General features: G+C 38.3%; 1 protein-coding gene across 1 annotated transcript in view; it reads right to left on the bottom strand.

Annotated features, from left to right (window-relative positions):
• The window catches only part of HUWE1 (HECT, UBA and WWE domain containing E3 ubiquitin protein ligase 1), a 165,063-nt gene that overhangs the window by 129,790 nt on the left and 14,843 nt on the right, over positions 1-20,430 (bottom strand). Inside the window, exons 3-4 of the mRNA XM_019438418.2 lie at positions 6,266-6,334; positions 367-465 (exon numbers count right to left, since the gene is read on the bottom strand). Coding sequence (XP_019293963.1) covers positions 367-465; positions 6,266-6,310 — 144 coding nt within the window. The 5' untranslated portion in view covers positions 6,311-6,334. The remainder of the gene's footprint in view (positions 1-366; positions 466-6,265; positions 6,335-20,430) is intronic.

Raw genomic sequence — 20,430 nt, 5'->3', positions numbered from 1 at the left:
TCTAAAGAAGATTCTTTTAACTATCTCAAACTCCTACTGTCAGTCAAACTAAAGGAATTCTGTGGTTGAGATTCTTTATCATCACCTGTGTAAATGTTCCTCACCCTCAGCTAGCAAACTTTTCCTTTCATATTTTCTTTCAAAATTTCCTTGGTAACTATTCATAAGCTAAAAGCTACTGACCTAGAGCTATACTAGACATACAGCTTAGTAGATAATACAGCTTATAACTGTAGACATACAGCTTACCAGATACTAATTGATGAATGATGCTACCTCATTGTGGTTTCTCTTTCCATATCAGAACATACAAAATGATGTACTAGTCCAGGGAGCCCTGCCTTTTGGGAGTGTGGGTTCACATACCTTTCCAATGTTCCATGTTTTGATTTGCTGCAGTTCCAAGAGTAGTTGCTCATCATTACAAACTTTGAGTTTGTCTATTAAGGCTCTGCAGTCTGCAGGCTGAGAAAAACAGGTATTCACAAAAGGTTTTTTGGAGTAAAGGAATCTTTAAGCCAACACACTCAGCAATTTAGAAAACTGGAAATTTGCCAGACAGTCACTTGGGATTAAATGGAAATCTTGTAATAAAACCATCCATCTGTTCATTTTCATTTTTTTAATGTTTATTTTTTTTTGAGAGATACAGAGCATGAGTGGGGGAGGGGCAGAGAGAAAGGAAGACAGAATCTGAAGCAGGCTCCAGGCTCTGAGCTGTCAGCACAGAGCATGACATGGGGCTCAAACTCACAGCCCATGAGATCATGACCTGAACTGAAGTCAGACGCTTAACTGACTGAGCCACCTAGGTGCCCCCATCTGTGCATTTTAACTTGGATAAACTTGTACAATAGAAATAAAGGAAACAAGCTAGACATAAAAAAAAAAAATGAAGGAATCTGTACCACAGTCTGAAAGTTAACTAGAATACCTGATAAGAAATCTTGAAATCAGAGGAACACTGAACAGCCCTAGTGAATTCACAGTTAAAGGTGAAGATTGGCTATATTTTCCTACAACTATTAAATCCTCTTAACTGTAGGAGGGCCAAGAGCTTCTGAACACCGGGACTTCATTCTTATAGGGCTCCCATTGCCATACATTCCTGCTCTCTTTAATGATGAAAGGCCTGTTTGTCAGGTAACAAGGTGTGGATTGACAGTTTATAGTAAAGTTTCTTAAAGCAGAGGAGGAAGGACAGGGAATGGGACATAGAAGTCTTCTATTATGGATGGCAGCTGGAAATGACTACACTTGCATGGCATCCTGAAAATGGGCCTAGATTTGCAACCAAACAAACCTGGGTTCAGTTCTTAGCTTGATGTTTACTAAGCTGTTTGATCATGAGCTACTCCAATCTCTCAGCCAGTTTTCTTACCAGGGAAACACACCTAATAACTACCTTGGTAATGTGAAGCTCAAATGTTTGCAACATACATAAAGCACTTATTTCACATAATAGGAGTTTAAATATTGAGACACAGCATACTACTTCAAAGAGTATGAGCTTTGGAATTAGACAGTTGGTAAGCTACCTCTTTGAATCTCCGTATCCTCTTCTGCAAAATAAACTAACATCACCTATTTACCCAGCAATGTCGTCATGAGATTTAAACTAGAGGTACCTTCAGTACCCAAAACAAACATGGAATAACAGGGGTTTCTCCCTCTGAAGTAAGCGTTATTAAGAGCTACCTCAAATTTTTGTGGTGATTAAATGCATGTAAAATTCTTGGCATAAAATCCTTCCATAAACCAGGCCTGCACTTTCCTCTCCTTGAAGTCATATAGGTTGAGGGAGAGGTGATGAAGCAGGATAAACATAACATGGGAGTCTAAACCATCTACTCATGTAGTTCACTTGTGCTTTCTGAACGTACTGAAGTTTAGTATCAAATACACCACCTTCAAATCTAATCTGCAGCTATGCAGAACCAATTTTATGATTTTGTGGGTTAGATTACACCCAATTCATGATGAACATTTGAATACTATAGTCACTTGGTATCTCATAATCAGGCATTCAGTTTTTATCAAGTTCCAGTAGCAAGCCTGAAACTGCTTTTCTGAATGTCAGAATACTTGTTGGCAGGTAATAGCATTGCCAAATTCTAGGAATCTTAGCTGCACTTCCCCTATCAGGGCTTGCCAGAGGCATCTTTGGCTGACACCTAAATCAGACATCTGGATCTACTAGGTCAAAATGTCCGCATAGTAGGGCAGCTTGCATCATAGCCTGAACCTTTTGCAGAATCTTTTCTAGATTCAGACTTCACTATCACTTTAGTGGTTATCCAGCAAATGAATCAAAACACCAAGCCCATATTTGATACATGGTGTTTCCAAAATCCAAAGAGAACCTCATACGTTGTTCCTCTGTCTTCATGGTGCATGGTACAAGGCGCAGCAATCTATCTCTACTTTAGAAGGGAAATCTTGACATTTCCCAGACCTCTGGACCCCTAGAAACTTTCCTGATGTGGGAGGCCCTCAAGCTTCAAAGGGCACTCTCTGGTACACAAATGCCTAAGGCATCTAAGGTACTTGTGTTTTCTGCTCACAAGATTCAGTCAGCCTAATGGCATCAATGTAATGTGCCAGCACAATGTTCTGTTTTATCAGCTGTATCAAGGTCCATAGTTTGCAGAATGCACCAGGGACAAAAGTGTATCTTTACCATCTTGTTCCTGCTGCATAAATGCAATAAATGCAATAATACAAACTGATTATTATTTTCCTTCTGGCAATACAAAAGAAAGCATTTGCCAATTCAATGGCTGTGTACTAATTGCCAAGGTTCACATTGATTTGCTCCAATAAAGATATCAAATCTAGGGGGAAAATCCTTTGCACAGCTGCTAATATACAAAGTGATCAATAAATGTCTTTCGTGTGCAGACACTATGGAAAACAGTGTGGAGATTCCTCAAAAAAATTAAAAATAGAACTACCATAAGATCTAGCAGTTCCACCTCTGGGTATTTATCTCAAGAAAATAAAACAATAATTTGAAAGGATATATGCAGCCCCAGGTTGACTGCAACATTATTTACAATAGCCAAGATATGAAACAATCTAAGTGTCCATCTTAGATGAATGGATAAAGATATAGTATACATATACAGTGGAATACTATTCATCCATAAAAAAGAACAGAATCTTGCCATTTGTGACAACATGGATGGACCCCGAGGGCATTAAGCTAAGTGAAATAAGTTAAAGACAAATACCCTATAATCTCACTTATACACAGAATTCAAAAAACAAAAAAAACAAAATAAAAACCCAAGCTCAATAGACTGGTGGTTGCCAGAGGTGGCCAGGAGGGGAAAATGGGTAAAGAGATCAAAAGGCATGCATGCATGCACAAATAAATATCCTTCTTAAAAATAATATCTAGTATTAACCACAGTACAGAGAATTGAGTATGTTGCTCAAGGAAACTAGGCATCTTTAAGCCTTAAAAATGTATGGTCTATGATCTAAACGTTCCAATTCCAGGAGTTCGTCCTAAGTAATTAATTAGTAGCTATCAAATGTTGTGAGCCAGAAATTTGTATATAGGTGTCACCCCAAGAACAAATCCCTAACAATCCATGAGGTAATAAAAGAAAAAAAATTTTTTTAATTTGCATTTCTTTGATTATCTACAACGTTAAATTATTCTAGAAGTTTACTGAATCTGTTCTTTTCTGAAATCATCTATGCCCATTTTGTCATTGGGATATTCATCTCTCCTACTGATGTAGCTACTAAAGATATTAACTACAGTTCACTGAACAACATGGGAGTTAAGGGTGCTGACAAACCCCCATGCAGTAGAAAATCCATGAGTAACTTTTAACTCCCCAAAACCTTAACTACCAATAGCCTACTGTTGACTAGAAGCCTTACTGATAACATACACAGTCAATTAACACGTATTTCTTTTGGTGTGTATATTATATACTATATTCCTACAATAAAGCTAGAAAAAACAAAGTGCTATAATTTTTAAGAAAATCATAAGAAATATACATTTACAGTACTGTATTTATTGGAAAAAGTCCACATATCAGTAGACCTATGCAGTTCAAAACCGGGTTGCTCAAGGGTCAACTGTATACTGGGTTACAAATATTTTCCCCAGCTTGTCATGTGCCTTTTTACTTTGGATATACTACTTTATGCTTCCATTATTTTTTCTCCTTTGCTTTAATGCTTGGAAGGGCCATCTCCATCCAAGACTAGGTAAATATCCATCTATATTTTACACCTATAATCTAGGTGTGAATTTCTTTTAAAAATATTTGACTTTTATCTAGAATTTATTTCAGTATAATAGTCCCCACCCCTCAAAAGTCAAACAATTGTCCTGAAACCATTTCTTGACTAATATTTCCTGTCCCTAACAACCAATAATTCCTACAATTATCATATGTTAAGTTCTTATGCACATGAATACTAGGATCCTTTTCTAGGTTATTTTCTTACACTGATGTTACTGTTTTAATTTGTGTCACTTCTTAAGACAAGGTTTCTATTTGCTCTTTAGTTTCCAAAATAATTTGAATACATAAATGTCAAAAATTCAAGATGCCCATTAAAAAATATATTTAAAAGTGGGGGGGCCTGAGTGACTCAGTCAGTTGAGCATCTAACTCTTGATTTTGGCTCAGGTCATGGTCTTGCGGTTCATGGGTTCAAGTCCCACATCGGGCTCTCTGCTGACAGTGTGGACCCTGCTTGGGATTCTTTCTCCCTCTTTCTTTGTCCCTCTCCTCCTTGCACTCTCACTCAAAATAAACATTAAAAATATACTTAAAAATCCAAGATGCCAAAACACATCAAAACCAAAATCAGATGTATCTGCAACAGCTATGAAAGTGAATATACTCATTATGTACGGCATTCAAGAAGAAACAACCTGACATTTCAACGGCAAACACAAAAATGTACAGCATGTGCAGACAACCAATATAAGGTCAATAAATTTGAAAATATATTTAATTAAGGCATGCACATTAGAACCATTAATATTTCCCCCCCTTATTAACAAAAATTTAAAAGATAATCTGTAATGCTAGAGAGGGTATGGGAAGACAGCATTTCTCGCACTCATCAGTATAATACTTAACAAAAAAGGGCAGAGAATGTCCATACAATAATCTTTTAAAGACTAGAAGAAATACAGCAAACTGTTAATAGCAATATCCATAGTGATACTTGCCAGGTAGTTAGTTTTTAAAAACCAAGTGACCTGTATTTAGCAAATAAACTGATTATGTGCCAAATCCTTTGCTAAGCATCTGCCTCATACCAAGGAGGGAAGAATTATCAACCCTGTTTTACCACTGTGAAAACCAGGTGAGCAAATAAATGCTTAGCCACAAAAACTAGTAAGATTCAAACTCATGTCTAATTCCAAAGCTTGTGCTCCTTGAACAACGGGGTCTACAGGAGAGTCGTAACAAGGCAATACTTTCTTAACCTCAAAACGCAGTTTAAGACAGCTGATAGAATACTGGACTGAAGCTAGGATTTCTGCTGCTAGGACATGGTCACCCAACACACAGATTAACATAGGTTAAACTAAATTGTATGATTAAGAATCCATGATTTAAAAAAGCTACACCACTGGCCCCACAAGAAATCTAGTTAAGAAACATGTTACTACTTTAATTTTCTTGAAAACAAAATTGAGAAAGACCACACAAGTACAGACAGAATTTGAATCCACACCTGCTCTTTCCATTATACCATACTGCCTTTCAATGCATAAGAAAAGCAGCCAGAGAGCCTACTTCAGGTACATACAGCTACAACAGTTTAGTGTTTACTTTCCACTGGTGACTAGCTTACTCACTTTTTTCCAAAATTTTATTTAAATTCTAGTTAGTTAACATACAGTGTAATACAGGTTTCAGGAGAATTTAGTGATTCACTACTTACATATAACACCCAGTGCTCAACATGCCAAGCGCCCTCCTTAAAGCCCATCACGCATTTATAGCCCATCCCACACCCACCTCCCCTCCATAAATCCTCAGTTTATTCTCTATAGTTAAAGAGTCTTTTAATGGTTTGTTTCCCTCTCTTTTGCTTATTTGCCTTTTTAAACAAGGGAAGTTCAAAAGCAAATACGACTTTTTCAAGACAACTTGCTGTTTTATTGCACTTTGTATATATAAATGATGATGTATTTGGAAGGTCAGTATGGTGAACTGTCTACAAGAACTTTTTCTAAAATGCAAAAAATAAGACCATACTTTTGGATACTTACAGCCTCAGTAGGTGTCTTTTTCAGTTTAGTCCTGTCTACTTTCATGTTTTCGATTTTCTGTTTTATGATCTGAAAAGAAATTCCCCAAAAGAGTGAGAATTTAAAGTTGCAATCTTGAGCTCTACATGCTCGACATAAACAAGATAGAATGAAGAGCATGCAAAATGCTTAAAGCAAAAACTCTGGAGTTATGATGATGCTATGTGAACTCACAGGCACAGCTATGAGGTAGGGAAGGATAAGGAATATCTCCAGATAAAACTGGCCCACATCCATATATTGCATAAGACTAATCAATTTAAGCCAAAATTAAAGCGCTTTTTAAAAACAAACCTCTCAAACTCATAATTGAAAATAAAAGATCACAATGTTTTTAACACACCTCAGGATGGAAAAATTCACCATATCCTTGCAGTTTTCTGGAAAACTTAGCAATTCTACTTCTGGGAATTTAGCCAAAGAAAATCATGAGGATGCACAAAATATTTAACCATAAAAACCTATACTCCATGACCATATGTAATAGTGAAAAATTGGAAAAGAACAAACGTCCAAAAAGGATTGGTTTAAAATGAAATATTGCACAATTGTTATAAACACTGCACATAATTATATAACAGAAAGATGTTCATGGTGAAATAAAAATTACAAAACAAATAGTATAAACCTATCTAAACCACTTAGAAGGGGTATGCATCAAAATGTTAACTCACTGCTGACCAAAAGGATTATGTAGATGCATCTTTGTATCTTTTATTGTTTTAACCAATAAAAATATATTAGTTGTGTTATAACAACAAAGGCAGCATAATACTTTAATTTTTAATTAGAAAATGAGATAGAAGACTCCCACTAGAAATTTCCTGAGCACAGAACACAATCATTTTACTAAGATCTTTCAGTTTGGAAGGCACAAAAATGGGTAACTCCTAGTATAAACCTACGTGATCTTTCATGGCAGACAGGTCCCTCAAGATGCTCTGACCAAGGCACAAGAAGAAATAAAGGTTTCTCCCATTAGCAACCAGGACACATGGACAGAGGTAGAGGTGAACTGAAAGCTCTTTATATACCAAAGATTCTCCTGATAATAATGTATCTGCTACATAGCAGTAACTGAAGGTGAGTGTCCCTTCCCCAAGAAGGCTGTCATAATATAAAGCTGACCAAGCACAGGTATAAAATTCAGGCAGCTTCGGGCCTAGATTTAGTCCAACATACTCAGTAGTGTGGAAATAAAGTGTTATTTGCCTACATGGTCGGTATCTTTTCAACCAATGGGCATTCAGGAAGAACTGATCAAACATCCAGAGTATATTCTAAAATGCATTCCTGGAAGAAAAAAAATGTTTTCCCTCTAAGGTTCACATTTCAAGATATGGGATTCCAAATTACTTTTTAAAAAGTTACCTCAGCATCTAAAAAAAAATGAACCAAGTGCCAGCTGCCAACAACTTCCAAAATATCTAAAACGAGGCCAATAGGATTCTGGCAACAATCCGATCCATGTAGTAAAAACTGTAAGTGAGCTACTTATACTCAGTTTTGATTTTTCTCACAAAACTTCTCATACTCATTACCTAAAGCAAGTGGCTATCACATTACTGTGGCTGCAGTCATTTGCTGGGAGGCTATAAGACTAACTCTGCTGCAGGAAGTAGCAGCCAGCCCCAACACCATACAACCCAAATCACTGAATGCCTTCCCTTCAAAATTAGGAACAAAGTAAAGATGTCCACTCTCACCACTTTTATTCAACACAGTGTTGGAAGTTCTAGCCACTGAAATAAGAAAAGGAAATTAGAGGTATACAGATCAGAAAGGAGGAAACAAAACTCCCTATGTGCAGATGACAAAGGATTATTTAAGTATAAAATCCCCCAAACGTACAAAAAAAACCCTCCCAGAATAAATGATCTCAGTAAAGTTGCAGGATATAAGATAAACATCCACAAATCAATCTATTTCTATATACTGGCAATAGACACATACACTCCAAACCTAAAAGTACACTACCACTCACAATTGCTCAAAACAAAACTTGAAATACTTAGGTGTAAATCTAACGAAGCATGTATAGGACTTGTATGTTGAAAACCATAAAATGTTCATTTAAAAAAAATCAAAGAAGGGGGCGCCTGGGTGGCTCAGTCGGTTGAGCATCTGACTTCAGCTCAGGCCATGATCTCGCCATTTGTGGGTTCGAGCCCCATGTCGGGCTCTGTGCTGACAGCTCAGAGCCTGGAGCCTGCAGCCTGCTTCGGATTCTGTGTCTCCCTCTCTCTCTGCCCCTCCCATGCTCACACTCTCTCTGTCTGTTGATAATAAATAAACGTTAAAATTTTTTTTTTTTAAAAATCAAAGAAGATCTATATATATGGAGAGATATAACATCCTCATAGATTAAGATGGGTCAACATAATAAAGATGGCAATTCCCCTCAAATTGACATGCAGATTTAATGCAGATCCTATCCAAATCCCAGCAAGATTCTTTTTTTTTTAAATAAACTGAGATTATTCTAAAATGTATATGGAAAGACAAAGGAACTACAAAGCTGAAAGGAACTACGATAGCTTTAGTATTTTGAAAAAGTAGGAATCCCTCTCTCTGATTTTGACATTCATATGTATACCACCCTGTAATAATCAAGACAATATATGTAGTACTGGAGGTGGGACAGACACATGTATCAGTAAGAATAGAAACAGACTCATACAAATATGCCCAACTGATTTTTGACACTTAAAAAGGCAATTCAATCAAAGGATAGTTTCATCACCAAATGGTACCAGAGCAAGTAGCCATCTATAGGCAAAAAGATGAACTTTGACCTAAGTCACATACTTTACATAAAAATTAACTCAAAATGAAACGTGATGATTGGGGAGAAAAGCAAACCCTTGTGTACTGTTGGTGGGAATGTAAACTGGTGCAGCCAATATGGGAAAACAGTACGGAGGGTCCTCAAAACATTAAAAATATCCATCAATCCACTTCTGAGTATTTAGCCAAAGGAAATGAAAACACTAACTTAAAAAGACATATGCATCCCCATGTTTACTGCATTATTTACAACAGCCAAGACATGGAAAAAACCTAACTGTCCATTGATGGATGAGTGGATACACACGAATATTATTCAGCCATAAAAAAGAAGGAAATCTTGACATTTGTGACAAATGGCTAGACCTTGAAGGCATTATGCTAAGTGAAATAAGTCAGAGAAGACAAATATGGTATGGTCTCACTTACATGCAGAGTATCAAGAAACAAAAAACTCCGAAAACACTAAACTCACAGAGAACAGACTATTAGATGCCAGAGGCAGGAGTGAGTGAAATGAGTGAAAGTGGTCAAAAGGTATGAACTTCTGGTTATAAAACAAATAGGTCATGAAGATGTAATGTATAGCATGGTGACTATAGTTAATACTGTATTATATATTTGAAAACTGATGAGAGCAGATCTTAAACTTTTCAGTGCAAGAAAAAATTATAACTAGACTTACTGTGATCATTACACTATATATACATATACAATCAAATCACTATGTTGTACACCTGAAACTATTATAATGTTGTATGTTGATTATCTCAATTTAAGACTGCAAAGTAAAAAAAATGGATCACAGACTTAAACTATAGAACTCACTGGGAGAAAATATTTTCAAAACTATATATAATATCTAGAATACACAAAGAACTCTAAAAATTCAACAAAAACCCAAACAACCCTCCAAAACAAAAGGAGGATTAGCTTGTAGCTGCAACTATATTTTAGCTCCAACTATTTTAATGGCTTAAGAAAATGTAGATGAGGTCATGGGCAAATATTCACACACATATCTCACTTTAACTACAGCTGTTTTGACTTAGGGTTCTGTACCAGTCAAGGGCCTGGGTTGAGAATAGACTCTGGCTAACTAAAGCAGAAAACTGATTTAATGGAAGGATAACAGACAGCTCAGGGAATCATCAGGAAGGCTTACTGATCCACATTCAGAAAATGGGGAGGAGCCAAGGAAGCTATGCAGTCTAGGACTACAGCCAAGGGACCTCCCACAGACACAGCTTAGCTGGGGGTGCCTCTACTGTCAACACCAGACTCTGGATGCCTAGAAGCTACCCCTGGTGGCAGAATGATTTCTGAACAGTCTCAGGTTATTTGCATCAATGGCTCTAGACACCAAAAGTTCCAAGTGTGAGCATCTGATTGGTAAAGTACAGGGGTAAGTCCAGGCCATAATTGTCAAGGTTCAGGGAGAGCAAGTATTTTGTTCAGTTTCCAGTGTTTGGGCTCCAAACTTTTCATAAACAGATTCAGATGATAGGCACCCAATTAAATAACCAGTCCAAAACAAATGAATGAACACACATGTTCCCCCAAACAAGTGCAATGTTAACCTGTTTCTATAATTTTGTTGCAAGAAACACCTATAGTTTGAAAAAGAAAGGTATCACGGTCCATGAGACATCAATTAAGAAAATTTCCCCCCTAGTTATTTTAAGCTAGTTTCACAGTGGAAAGGGAAAGTATTTTTTGAGCACTCACTATAAGCCAGACAATACTCAGGTTGGTGTTTCCTAAAGCATTTTAGAGCATTTTGCTCCATGAAGGAAGACAAGGTTTCAGTAACTTGCAAAATGTTACAAATGGAAGTACAAAAGGAATTTTCCTTTAGAATAGTTAGGTGGCTGACTTACGTTACTAATGGCTCCAAGAAACCTTGGGTAAAGGAAACTTACTAGGCCACAGAACAATTTTTTCAAGTGTTATCTACTCAAAGTCCATGAATGTAAGTATCCCAAAGAACAAACTTTGAGACATGCTGCCTAGAGTCTTCATATAATAGTCTTTCATACAATCCTCACCACTCAAACCAAGTTTTATCCCATTTACAGATAGAAAAACGAAGGCTCAGAGAAATTAAGTGGCTTGTCTAGCTAGTTGGCACCAAGATTTAAATCTAGGCCTTTTTGGCTCCCAAGTCCATGCTTTAATAACATGCTGTTCGCTTTACTAGTTTTATTTATTTTTTTAATGTTTATTTACTTAAAAGAGAGACAACAGGGGAGGGGCAGAGAGAAGGAGAGAGACAGAATCCGAAGCAGGCTCCAGGCTCTGAGCGCTCAGTGCAGAGCCCAATGCGGGGCTCGAACTCACAGTGAGATCATGATCTGAACTAAAGTCGGATGCTTAACCAACTGAGCCGCCCAGGCGCCCCAGTTTACTAGTTTTATTACAATAAATTCCTGCAGATGAAAACATGTATTTGTGACAGATTCTTCTACACTGTTAGATCCTATTCAGAAAATTACTGCAAGACAGGAAGCTGGGGCACAATGTGAGAAGCTGAGATACCGTCAAATCACACTAATGACCAGGGAATGAGTTCTACCTAATGCTTAGAAGTTAAACAAGTTAAAATCCTATTACATAAAAAAGCCTCTAACAAAAAGAAATTAGTTCTAAACAAATCTCTGGAAATGGCCTATTGCCTTTGTTGGTTCAGACCAGAACTCTGAGCACCAAGCAATCTTTACAAGTAATAAAGATTTCTTCCTACAATAAGGTTTAAAGATCAACTTTAAGGAAATTAATGAATTATTATGAACCACCATCCACAGCTATACATTACTTAACACTTCTATTTAATTAACCATTTCTTTTTTCCCTTCCTCCTTTCCCCCAAACTTCATTTACTTTTGAGGTTTCTAATCTTGGTTTTACAGGGTTTATTTACATCAAGGCAAGGGTGTTCACTTAATATATACTGAGGAGAAGTCACTCTTTAAAGGGCAACTCACTCTGTGTAACCACCTCCAGGTGATAAAATTTAGAATGACTTTCAATACTGAATTAGCTTAAAGGCAGAGGAGTAATTTCCAAGCTGGCTCAATAGCAGTTGAGTATAGTGGCAGGTTAGCCTTACAATTCAAAGTATGGCTGAAGGATCAGCAGCACTGACATCATCTGAGAATTATTAAAAATGCAGAATCTCACCCAGAGCTGAAGAATCAACCTGTATTTTAATGAGATCTTCAGGTGATTAATATATTTAAAGTTTGAGAAGCACCAGATCAGAAAACAGGCTCAAAATTAGGAAACCCAGGTTAGAATCCCTGCTGTATCACTTACTCACCGTATGAGCATGGATAATCAGCCTCTGTGCACTTTTGTTTCCTCAACTGTGAAATAGGGATAACTGATCTCACTTCCATACTCACTTTCATCCAATCCATTCTCCAGAGAGCAGCAAATATAATCTTAAAACATAAGTCAACTCATGTTACTTCCTTGCTTAAAACCTTTCAACAGTTTCCCTAAAATTATATCCCAACTCTAACCATGAGTCTCAGGGCTCTGGCATGATTTAGTTCCTGCAACTCTCTCCAATCTCCTTTTTGCACTACCACTTTAGTCTTTCCATTTAGTTTCTAGAATGCTTTAAGTTCCTTCTGGCCTCTAGACCTTTACAACTGCTATTCCACTGGAATGCTTCTGCCCCAACATACCTATTCTTCCCTCAGCTAGTTCCCTTTAAGGAGTGACTTTAAGACCCAAAGTGGCTTCCCATGGCAACCCACCTAAAGCTGGTCTGTTATTTTTCAATTACACTACCTTGCTTGTTTCTCTCATAACAAGTATCAATATAACTAGTCTGACTTTCTACAGTATTAAGCTCTTGGCACGTAGCACAGCATCTTCCACATGATAGGTAGACAAATATTTACAGAATGAAGTTCATGAAAGAAGTACACACTGAGAATAAAAATCTGTGACTGTCAGCATATAGAAAGTATTTGAAGTCATGGGTCTGGAGATGATGACTTAAAAAGAAGGAAGGAAAGAGGCCCAGAACTAAGTTCCTACTTGATACAACATTGTTTTTTTTTAATGTTTATTTTGAGAGAGAGAGAGCTCACGCACAAGCAGGGAAGGGGGAAAGCAGAGAGGGAGAGAGAATCCCACACTGAGAGTGTGGAGCCTGGCGCGAGGCTCGATCTCATGAATGGCAAGATAATAACCTGAGCCGAGATCAAGAGTCAGACGCTTAACTGACTGAGCTACCCAGGCACCCCAATCTACCAGAAAAGGTGAGGTTGGTGAGGTAGAAGCAAAACTAGTTCATTATGCTATCATGAAAGACAAAAGATGGCCAGACTGATCTATTGTGTCCAATGTCGAAATGAGGTATGTCCCGAAAAATGTATGTTGAAATTGGGGGTAGAGATAACTTGACCAACAATAGTTTCAGGGGGGATGGTGGGAAGGGAAGCCAGACTGGAGTGAGTCAGGGAACCAATGGAAAGAGAGGCAATACAGATGGCACGTTTAGAAAACTCTTCTGAAAAGGTTGGCTGTAAATGCAAGCAGAGAATTATGGGGTCACTGAAAGGTAGAGGGAAAGAGGAGGTAACAGAAAGAAAATCCCTAAGAAAGTTGAGGGTAGGGGACCCTTAAGCCTCTCACTATTTCACCTTAAAATAATGAACACTTATCTGGATTTTGAAAGCACAAGTACTAACGAGAATTATGACAATCCTCTCCCCAATCTCTTAATACTTGACTATCTCTGTATGTGCTTACATTGTACCCTGTACCTAACACGTCCCTATTAATGACAAAATGTTTGCCACAAGGGTGAGGAAGTTTAAAACAAGCATACACACAAAACCCCACAAACCTGGGAGCAAGATTAAAAAAAAAAATACATTATCAGTGGTTGCCTCTAGGTGGCATGATAACATGGTTTTTATTTATTTATGCTTCACGCTTTCCAGGTCCTTCCAACCTTTCTATAATCATGCATCCATTTATAGTAAGAATTTTCCTTTTGTACAATTTTTCTTAAGGTTGAAAACAGTGGCCCCTAATCCAAATGGCATGAATCAAATTAAGAACAATATCATCTAAACAAATGCCCTGGAGTGGCTGCTGCCTGCTCTTGGAGCTTCCTTCCTATACACTCTGCTGTTTAATCCTGGAGTTTAGCACACAGCAAGCACTCAATATTTATTGATTTAGTACTGGTAGGTTAAGAAATGCTTCAAACATGTATGGGAGTGTGGTTGAATCCGAGTCAGCCTAAAATTCCCCGGGAAATCATGGAAAAGCATTATGGCCGTTTGTAAACAAAAAATGCTTTAGAGAACCCTAACCTCCAATGTACCACAAAGCAAAAGCCTTTGCCTCTAAGAGTCTCTGAAAGAAAATTCAGGTGAGAGCTGCTTGGACCATCCATTATCTCAGAAAGCAGTGAAGTGAATCTTGAAATCCAGCCTGCTATACACTGTTTGATTAGGAAGGCACAGACAGCACATTAACTGATTTCTTAAAGGGGGCACATTTCCATCCAGCCTAGTTTCTGATTATTTATATTAATATCCATCCAACAAATCACAGAACCCATGTGTCGTCATCATAACATCAGCTAATATTTACTGACCACCTAACTATGCGTTATCTCTAATCCTTGTATGAAGTTGTAACAACTTGAAGACTGTTCCCAGTTTACTAAGGCCAAGAGTAGCCACGTACTCAGTAAGTGGTAGAGCTGGATTAAAACCAAATCTGCTCCACAACTCTATAGTATACAAAATGTCTATATACATAGTCCATCCTGCCAAACCCCTCCTATAGACACCAATAACTCTATCCTTGGCCATATAAATAAAATATGACCCTGAGGATTGCTGACCTAGATTTTATTGGACACTGATAGTAAAACGTAGTAATAAAGCAACCAAAAAATAGCTTTTATTCACTCAAGACAAATCTGGAAATTACCCTGGTTGATTCTCCTTCAAAATATAGTATTCTGTAAATACTATATACCTCAAGTAAGTGTATATCCTTGCTCTGCAGTATACTCAAAAAAATCTCTTGCAGGGATACCAAGGATGAGGAATCTGAAACCTCCAATACCGACTCTGGAAGTAAGAATGGCGTGTGAGAGGGTCACCTGGGTTGGCTCAGTCAGTGAAGGGTCCGACTTCGGCTCAGGTCATGATCTCATGGTTCGTGGGTTCAAGCCTCGCATTGGGCTCTGTGCTGATAGCTCAGAGCCTGGAGCCTGCTTTGGATTCTGTGTCTCCCTCTCTCTCTGCCCTTTCCCCCGCTCATGCTCTGTCTCTCTCAAAAATAAGCAAACATTTAAAAAAATTAAAAAGAAAAGAATGGTGTCTGAGAATGCATCCCCTACATTTGCTCTACCCTACAGCCCTGGGAAGCTGCAGACCTAAGAGTTATCCTTTTGGTCATTACTCCCAATTACTTAATAGAGACAAACTGGCATCAGAAAAATCAGGCAACAAAACAGGGCTCACCAAAGTCACAGATCAGTTTCGCCAGAAGAAAGGAAATGGCAGCATGCCAAGCAGCCCTTTCTTAGCATTCCCAACAATGACCAAAAAAAAAAAAAAAAAAAGAGTAATGCCAGCATGAAAATTATGTAAATTAAGGAAGACAGGAAGAGATTCCTTGTCTATGCATTTTCAACTGGTGCTCTGGAATAATCCTAGTACACTCTCTAAGACTGATCTGTCTCACATCCCCTTCCTTACTTGTGGCTGGATTTGGTGTAAGAGATCAATTGTAACAATGGTTATTTCCTTTTCATCATATCCAATTTCAAAGATGCAAATGCTTTTTCTTTCAGTCTTGCCCACATCTACCGAAAATTAAGACATCAGCCTTTAAACTAATATTCTCTATTCAAACTAATATTAAGAACTTAACTGTGGGGCGCCTGGGTGGCTCAGTTGGTTAAGCGTCTGACTTCGGCTCAGGTCACGATCTCACTGTCTGTGAGTTCGAGCCCCGCTTCGGGCTCTGTGCTGACTGCTCAGAGCCTGGAGCCTGTTTCAGATTCTGTGTCTCCCTCTCTCTCTGACCCTCCCCCGTTCATGCTCTGTCTCTCTCTGTCTCAAAAATAAATAAACGTTAGGGGCGCCTGGGTGGCGCAGTCGGTTGAGCATCCGACTTCAGCCAGGTCACGATCTCGCGGTCCGTGAGTTCGAGCCCCGCGTCAGGCTCTGGGCTGATGGCTCGGAGCCTGGAGCCTGTTTCCGATTCTGTGTCTCCCTCTCTCTCTGCCCCTCCCCAGTTCATGCTCTGTCTCTCTCTGTCCATAAAATAAAATAAAATAAAATAAAATAAATAAATAAATAAATAAACGTTAAAAAAAATTAAAAAAAAAAAAGAACTTAACCATAAAAAAAGCCTGCCACTTCCTAATAGGTGAACTTCACCCAGAAGGGCCACAGGCAACATTCAGCTGAGTTCAGAAAAAACATCTGCCAGAAATTAAGCTGCTTAAAAATTATCTTAAAAACAATTTACTTAAAAATTAAATCCAGAGTTCTCAACCCTGGCTGTACAAAATCACCTGAGACTTATTTTAAGAACTAAAAATGTCAGGCCATACAAGTATCTGACTCAGTAAATAGGAGGTGGGAACTTTTTTCTCAAGCTACATAGGTGGTCTAGTTGCACAGCCAGATGTAAGAGCTGCTTTGTTAGATAGTATTGTGCTTTGCCTATTTGTAACTCACTTAGGAATTTTCTTTAAAAGAATGGGGTATAAATAAAGCAAGAATAGCCATGTGTTGATAACTGCTGAAGCTGGGTAACAGGTACACCCAGGTTCATTATGTTATTCTCTAACTTTTGTACATGTTTGAAAATCTCACAAATTAAATTTAAATTAAGACTTTATCCTGCCAGGTCCCTCCATTCTATCCTCCACATCACTACCAGAGCAACCTCCTCAAACTCAAAATCTACCTACATCATCAAGTGCTAACTCCTTACCTAACCCAGCATTCAAGACCTCTAAGACCTGGTCCCTGCTCACCTCTCTTACCAGGGCCACAACATTACATATTACTACCCTTGGCTCCCCAGTGCTTTAACCATGTGAGGCTTTTTATAGTTCCCCTAACATTCAAGACTTTTAATACCTTGATTCAGATTGTGCTTTCTGCTAAAATGGCTGCTCTCTGCATATCCCCTAGAGCTCAGCTTAAATGTCACTTCTATGAAGCCTTTTCAGATTCCCTCTTCCCCAGAGTAAAATTGATCACTCCCTCCTTTGTGCCCCCACTGTGTACTGCATATATCCTCAATCAACACACCTCTTTATTTACATGTCAGTCTCCCCACTAGGGTAAGTTCTGCATGAGTGGGACTGTGTCTATTTATCTTTACTGTCACCAGAATAGGAACTGTCACTTATTAGAATAATACATGAAGGACTATCCAGTAAATGTTTAAGGAAGCTAAAAATCCAAGTCACACTCTTGGTGAAATTTTCAACTGAGGAAACCAATTTATGATTCATTCATTCTGCATATATTCTATTCAATATATAGGTATGAATGCACTACATACACAGGGCATTGCAATAGGTGCTAGGAGATAGCCAGGTGTTCAGAAATGTAAATCAGAGAAAAAGGAAAACTAGAAGCAATGATCACATAAAAGCAACAAAAAGTACATGAAAATGCACAATGAAATTACAACTTCCTGGTGGCCAAAGCAAAGCCAGAAACACAGTTACAAGAGAGCAACAGAATACATAAAATAAATCCTTATATAACACCAACCACAATTCTCTTGCTTTTTTAAAAATTTGGATTTTTAGAGATTCATGCTGCATAAAGCAGAGTACAGCTTTGGCAAAAGTGAAACAATTAGCCCAGTATCACTTCGTGGGCATAGTGCTTTATATCTGGATCAACATTTACACGAAAATATAAAAACAAACAAAACAGCAATTTGGACATAATCAAAACATTTCCTCTTGTCCTATACCAAGGGATCCCCACAATAATTCTGAAGTTCTATGGAAAGTTTCTGCATATGTTGGTATTTTTCTGAGAACACAGTTTATAGCTTTCACTAGCTTCTTTTTTTTTTTAAATTTTTTTAACGTTTTATTTATTTTTGAGACAGAGAGAGACAGAGCATGAACGGGGGAGGAGCAGAGAGAGAGGGAGACACAGAATCGAAAGCAGGCTCCAGGCTCTGAGCTATCAGCCCAGAACCCGACGCGGGGCTCGTACTCACGGACCGCGAGATCGTGACCTGAGCCGAAGTTGGACGTTTAACCGACTGAGCCACCCAGGCGCCCCAGCTTTCACTGGCTTCTTAAAGAGATCTATGACCTGAAACATTAGGAACCATCACCCCACAGAAAAGATCTCTAAGACATAGCCTGCTTAATGACTACATTGTTTTCACTTTCACTCAATGAAACACAGGCATATGGTTTTTGCCCCTAAAGCCACGATAGGCTACTGTCAAATACAAAAAGTACAGGAAACCAAAGAACAGAATTCCAACCCTTTTGCATTATTCAGCTCCAACTGTCTCATATCCCTGGATTTACAAAGAAATATACAGCATCTCTCAAGATTAAACCTCCTCTGTGTAAGAGGGAATTATGTATTCCTGGATATAATCCTCTAGTCCCATATCCTGAAGAAAGGTAGAAGAGGCACAAACCTCCTATTAAAAGGCTAAATTAGGGGTGCCTGGGTGGCTCAGTCAGTTGAGCATCCGACTATGGCTCAGGTCATGATCTCGCAGTTCATGAGTTTGAGCCCCACGTCGAGCTCTGTGCTGACAGCTCAGAGCCTGGAGCCTGCTTCAGATTCTGTGTCCCCCTCTCTCTCTGCTCCACCCTTGCTTGTGCTGTGTCTCTTTCAAAAATAAATAAACATAAAAAATTAAAAAAATAAAAGGCTAGATTAAGTATATTTCTAAATAAAAGCTAAGTTTAATGCCTAAAAATAGTCTAACAAAAGATGTATCTGTATGGGGAGAGAAGAGACCTCAGTAACATATTTACTTGCTACCGTACATTGTGGATTATTTAAGTTTAAAGGTAGAAATTAAGGAATACTACTGGAAGAAAAGTCAAAATGAAGTAGAGGACAACAGCACAGTACAAAGGCCTGGGAGTTGAATGGGACTGGGCTTAAATTCCATTTACTACCTGTATGATCTTACACAAGTTCCTATACCTCTATAAACGGGTAACCTCTGTAAAATAAACAACATAGCCCATCTCAAAGGACTGTATCTGGCAATGAATAAGCCATATTAATTTTTGCTCTAGTTCTTTTATTTGTATTTAAAAAAATTTTAAATTTGTTTTGAGAGAGAGACAAGAGAGCAGGGGAGGGGCAGAGAGAGGAGAGAGCGAATCCCAGGCAGGCTGCACACTGTCAGCACAGTGCCTGATGCAGGGCTCAAACTCATGAAACTGTGAGATCATTACCTGAGCTGAAACCAAGAGTCAGATGCTTAACCAACTGAGCCACCCAGGCGCCCCTGTTCTAGTTCTTGCAGTTCCAGATTAATATCAGGGCAACAATCTTTTCTTTAATGTTTATTTTTGAGAGAGCGAGCGACAGAGATCAAGCGGGGGAGGGGCAGAGAGAGGGAGACACAAAATCTGAAACAAGCTCCAGGCTCTGAGCTGTCAGCACAGAGCCTGACGCAGGGCTCGAACCCACAAACTGCGAGATAATGACCTGAGCCAAAGCCAGGTGCTTAACCAACTAAGCCACCCAGGCGCCCCTAAGGGTAACAATCTTATGACGGATATTACAAACAGAAAGAATCAAAAGCAAGAAAGAGCTGGTCTTTTCAACCTTTCTACATGTTATCTGAATATGAAAGAGAATATTAAGCATATATCAATCTCTAGAATATTAAAGTACTGACATGAACCAAAAAATTAAACTCAACTTTGATGAGACCGAGAAGCTCTGGATCTCATTCTCAAGTTAGTTATAAGTTCTCCAAAGATTAAACAGTCTACTAACTACTGTCTGGGCCATACAACTTAAGAATCAGAGATTTTAAGTGTACCTCAACTATTTTGAGCTGGTTCAAATGAATTTAGAAGGAAGAGAGACCAAGATTCTTTTATATGATTTAAAAGAACAATAATTAGAGCAATTATCAACAGGGCAGCAAACTCCTCTCAGTATAAAATAACTCCAACCTCATAGGATTTTTATGAGGCTGAAATTAGTTCATTGACAAGAAAACTTAAAACAACGCTTTTAGAAAAAAAAAATTATGTCCCAGCATATAGACAAAACTGGCTGAGTAAATTTAATAGCACGACACACAGACTGGCATAC

This window comes from Panthera pardus, unplaced genomic scaffold (genome assembly GCF_024362965.1).
Source record: "Panthera pardus isolate Hobbes unplaced genomic scaffold, ASM2436296v1 HiC_scaffold_27, whole genome shotgun sequence".
Lineage (NCBI taxonomy): Eukaryota > Metazoa > Chordata > Mammalia > Carnivora > Felidae > Panthera > Panthera pardus.
Note: the sequence above shows the minus strand (reverse complement) of the source record. Positions and strands in the feature narration are given on the sequence as shown.